Source organism: Fringilla coelebs, assembly GCF_963513975.1.
Source record: "Fringilla coelebs genome assembly, chromosome: 6".
Lineage (NCBI taxonomy): Eukaryota > Metazoa > Chordata > Aves > Passeriformes > Fringillidae > Fringilla > Fringilla coelebs.
Window position 1 is genome coordinate 14,397,182 of NC_140034.1, and position 5,424 is coordinate 14,402,605.

Genomic DNA, 5,424 nt, shown 5'->3' on the forward strand with positions numbered 1-5,424 from the left:
CTCTGGCTGAACAATCTTTTTCCATGTCTGTACATACCCCTAATTTGATCTCAGTTTCTTTACATCTACTCTGCCATTGTGGCTGTGATGGAAAAGAAGTTTTTTTTACTACAAGAGTTTGCGTTCTGGTAGCAACAAGGATTTTTAATCAAAAAACTATAAATTTGCTCTTCCCCAAAGGAATAGGGGGAAAGAGACAAAACATGAAAGTAAATATAAGAAAGAACAAGACTATGAAGCAAAATAAGATATTACATAGTTTATTAATTTTGGTTCATAAAACCATAAATATGTACCTAAGGATTTGCCTCAAAATAATACAGTATCAATGGCCTTCACAGATATATTCACATATAAAAAATAAAAAGGTTCTTCACAGTACTTTATGAGCAATTTTGTAATACTTTACTGGATCAGCAAAAGTCAGGTTCTGAGGAGGCTACTGCGTTGCTTTTTTTACAATTTATGTACACTTTCTTTGTGTTACATCCTCTTGTAAAATAGTTATGCGCTGCACATAATTAAGGTGTACCAAAAAAATTTCTACATCTTACTGTGAAAATGCAAATCAGTGAAAATATTGTTCAAAATAACCAAAGTTATCCCATACCTGCTTAAATGCATTTATCAGCCAAAGAGTAAGCTCATATTTGCTCTGTTGTAATTTTTTGAATAGTGTTATAGGTGGTATAGTAGCTGTCATCACAGATATAAGGCAGCAAAATATTCAGCAGCCTGAGGAAAAAATAAGCAATCAATCAAGTGATTTACTTTAACAGATAATTAGCTTGGTCTGTGAGGCCAGATCAGAATGTTTCATATTAATTTTTAATGCCATTTGCTGTGGCTTAAAATAAGTTACAATATCAAAATGAAGAGGAACTGAGAACCATTATGTTAAACTACTCTTGAATGGAAACATGTTGAAATTTGAAGACATTTCTTTGAAAGATACCCATCTCAAAGGAAATCCACAGGGAATAAACTGTGAAAAAACTTCTAAAGCCTTTTGCCTGAAGTATTTCCCAACAAAGACATAAATCACGGGGTTAATGCAGCTGTTGGTGATAGCCAGCATATAAGAAAACTGCTCCCCAAAGTTGATCAGTTCCCCCCAGAAGCAGCCTTTTGTCACTTCTGTATGGTATAATATATCAAGGAATACAAAAAAATGGTGAGGAGTCCAGCAGAAAAGAAACATCAGTACCACAGTGAAGATCAGCCGGGTCGCCTTTGTGCCTCTGTGCCTCTTGCAACCCTTTGCTCTGAGTGCTTTTCGTTCTTTTGCTGTTTTTTGTAGGGACCTAATGGTGGAGAAATTGAGGAAGATGATTGCTGTGGATGGCAGCAGAAACCCCACCACGTTGCCCACCAGGTTGTCAGCTATTTCCCACGAAATAGCTGGGGTGGGGAAGTCCAAAGTGCAGGCTGAAATATTCCACTGGGGAAAGTGTTTCACGGCCCGGAAGGTGAAAGCTGGGATGCTGAGGAGGATGCAAAAGAACCAGATGAGCAAGCAGATCCCTTTGGTGACAGATTTGCTCCATATCTCTCTGTGGTTCAGGGTGTGGACAAAAGTCAGGTAGCGATCCACGCTGACGGCCACGAGCAGGTAGATGCTGGTGTACATGTTCAGGGTGATGGAGGCGCTGATGCTGCGGCACAGGAAACTGCCAAAGGGCCAGTTGAACTCATTACTGATGTTCTCTGCCCAGAAAGGGAGGCACATGAGGAAGATAAGGTCAGCAATAGCCAGGTTCATAAGGTAGATTTCAGCTTTCTTCAGGGGGCCCTTGTGCAGTGAATAAGTGGCGAGAACAAACACATTTCCAAGCATCCCAATAACGCAGACAGTGTTGATGTACTTGGGCCCTATATAGTACACGATGTCCCACCAGTCATCCAAGTCTGGGCAAACAGTTGAGTTGCTCAGATTTCCACTCTGGTTTGAGGAGGGAATATTCAGTAGAGGAGTTTCAGTCATTTTTTAAAAAATTCCGAAGTGAACGGGAGATGTCTTCAAAATGACAGAAAATAACTGCAAAAAAGAAGCATAAAAGAGCAAAAGTTGCCTCCCATGAGTGGTGTAACAAACATTTAACTGCTGCAAATTCTTTATTAGTCCTTACTGATTATTACAGGCTAGATCAATCCATACTTGATATGTGCAGCTGTGGGAATGTTCCCAGTATTAGCAAGGATAGAATTTCCTCTACATCCCATGAAGTTTCCTGTCCTTGCTTCTATTGTTTGAAGTGGCACAGAGGAAGGAAAGTGACAAATTAGTGTAAATATTTCTGTACATCTCCTCCAGACTGATGACAGACACAGATATGGGAGAATTCCATCTCCTTGAGAGTAGTGGAGGTCATGCTGGCGACACAAAGCCAGCTTTGCATCCTTCCCTGCCCTTTCCCTTACTCTTATTTACCATGTTATGTTACTATGTTACTGTGGTATATACTATTTTATAGATACATTAATATATTATTATATTCTCTTATCTTGCTGAAGCAGGATCATGCCTGTTTCCCTGAACTGGGAAAGCTGCTCATTCCCTGTATGTGCCCCCTTGCTGCCTGAACTTCGCATTCTTTTGCTCCTTCTCAGTTCCTCCCACCCTGAACTTTGGGTTCAAAATTGCTGTTAGATTAGACAGCTTATTGCCTTCAAATGTCAGTGCTTGGAATAAAAAACCACAGACTTCTCCAAAATATTACACTAAAAATCATGCCTGGAGGAAAGACCTCTGCAACTCTAAATTTACAGCCCTCTTCTCCAGCTCAAAAATTTCGAGTTTGGCTGTCCCAGGCTCCAAAATGTTTAGTTCATCATAGCATTGACAATACCTTTATTTTTTTCTGGTAGCTGCATGTGAGATTGTGCAGGAGTAAGAACAAGGGTAAACCTCATCCTCCCATGAAAATCCGCTGAACTTTCTGTCAGAGATCCACTCCCAGAGCTGCCCCCTGCTTCATTCCTCTGGTGCTGCCATGCTTGATGACAGTGCCTGGATCCTGGCTTTTACAGGCATTTGGTCTCAGAACATTATGGTGGTAGTCAAGTTATTGTTGAGCCTGTTCTGCCATCTGACATTTCAGTATCTCATATGCAAGTGGAGCATGTCAATCACAGAAAAGATTATATTTGAAAAAAAAAGAATATTTTGCAATCAGTCATTCTAAATGTTGACTTTCTGTTGTAGCTATTTAACATTGCCCTTTCAGCTTCTGTATTTTACACCTAGTAAACACCTACTGATGGAATTTCTGAAGAGAGAATTCAGGACCATCCTTCACATTTTTTACACACATGTACAGCCTCAGTGATTTCTGTATACAAGCACCTTGCAGTACTTATTTTGGGATGCCTCTAGGAAAAAGTTAAGTATTAATATTCCACATCAGGCTATCTGGTAGTAATGCACAGAACATTCTTCTTTGCTGCAGAATTAGGTGAGCAGAAAACTTGTGTCTGAATTCATGAATTCACTCAGGCTGGCAGGCTTGATGGGGAACTGAGCTACAACTCAAGTGAGCACAGCTCCCTGGATTTCCCTCACAACAGTCTGAATTTACCTAGGTCACAGACCTATCACACAAACAAAGATAACTTGAGAGGATCTAAAACTACAGGTAAAACACACATAGCAAATAAATGGCTAATTATCATGAGAGACAGCAGAAATCTAATGCTGCTATAGCAGGAGGCTGGTGAAGGCATGAGAGAGCAGTAGCAGAAAATCCCTAACTTTATATTTCAAAAATAATGTAGTAGAAAGATAACAGTTAAAGCTGAACAGAATTATTTATTTTACTAAATATAGAATAAAAAGAAATGCTTATTGTCCTTGCTTGCCCTTTTCCTGAGGACTTCTTGCTATCAGCTTATGCCAGCCACTCTGCACACTTCAGACACGATCTCTCAGCTGGAGCCACAAATTCCTTCATGATGGGCTCAGCTAAAAACACCTGGAAGTTTTATTTTTCATTGCAACTTAGATTTGATTCACAGCTAAACGCAAATTCTTGTTCAGCTAGCAATAGTACCTGAGGATTCTGTAGAGTTTTTCATTGCAAAAATTTCTTCAGAGTCTACTAATCAGTGTCTAAGCACTACACAAGCCTCAAGCTTTTTATTAATTTAGAGTTCCTAATGTTCTCTTGACAGAAAATGTACTTTATTTTCCGTAATTTCTGTAAGTATTTTGAAGTACTTAGTGCTAATGGAAAATTAATCCCATGAATGGTTTTCAGTTTCTGTCCTTAACATATTCCAGTCATCTTTTATACAAATAATGACATATTTTTCTTATTTTGAAATGATTTCTAATGAATTTCCATGCACAGTGCATCTATCACCCTTTTTACTATTAATACCTATTAGCCATTTAGAGCAATTAGGTAAAATGGATCATGGCTTTACACATAAACTAATACTAATCTTCAGAATAACTTTTGTGGTGAAAAAGAAAGAGAGAGTCTTACTAGACTGCACAGACCAGAACTGAGAGCACAAAAGATTATTTTTAAGATAAGATATAGAAATTATTTAAATAAAGATAATATATTTAAAAAGATAGGCAAATGCACTCTTTGTCCTACCTGGCAATCCAGGCAAAGTTTCAAATTCACAAACAGTTGATAAACAGCAGTACAGAGGTTACTGAGAGAATTCAAAGATGCATCCTGAGGACAACTGAGTGACTGAGGGCTGTCCTGAGTGTTTTGCTGGCCATACACCATGTGTATGATGTTACATTTTGGAAGAAAGCCCCAGGATTTTTTTTTTTTTAAACTTTCCCAAACGTCAGCTGAAGTAATTTTCAAGACATGAAATATTTCATTCTCATTGTGAAATAATACAAGCCATGTGTAGTGGCTCTTGTCATCCTCTGACCGCTAATTAAAGCTCTCAAATTGTCCTTGGCAATTAAAAGTTCCATTGTGTGAATGTCTGTAAAAATAAGAACTTAATTAACAGCTCTGAATTGCCTTCTCTGTACCAATGCACACAGGGAGAAATCAGAGTCAGGTTTGTGTTCTGTTGGGAGCTCCTTTCCCTGCTTGACATGAGGGGAGCCGTGCCAAGGAGCTGGGGGTGAAGCAGCCCAGAAGGGTGGGAATGAAACATGAACACTGCTAAACCCCACTAACTACCACTCTTTTTGAAAGCACTGCTTTTTGTACCCCACCACAGGTGTCCAGGGCATGAATCTCTGTGAATATTATTTCTCAGTAACATTCATGATGACTGCTGTATTTTCTCAGGCTTGTACCCAAATAAGCTTCCTATTTTTCTGATTGTTTTCTGGGACCAAGTAGCCTGAGAATGGTGGTTTATAAATTATTTTTATCTTTTTAATTCTGGTTGTCCACTGATTAGAGCAATGTTTTAAAAAGATAGTATCTGGCATCTCAGACT

At 38.8% G+C, this 5,424-nt stretch overlaps 1 protein-coding gene across 1 annotated transcript; it reads right to left on the reverse strand.

Annotated features, from left to right (window-relative positions):
• Positions 1-892: 892 nt before the first annotated feature.
• Positions 893-1,984, reverse strand: BDKRB1 (bradykinin receptor B1; the record flags this gene model as incomplete). The annotated part of the gene is made up of 1 exon (XM_084207967.1): positions 893-1,984. One exon carries the CDS (start codon positions 1,982-1,984, stop codon positions 893-895), a length of 1,092 nt encoding a protein of 363 aa, XP_084064093.1.
• Positions 1,985-5,424: the final 3,440 nt, after the last annotated feature.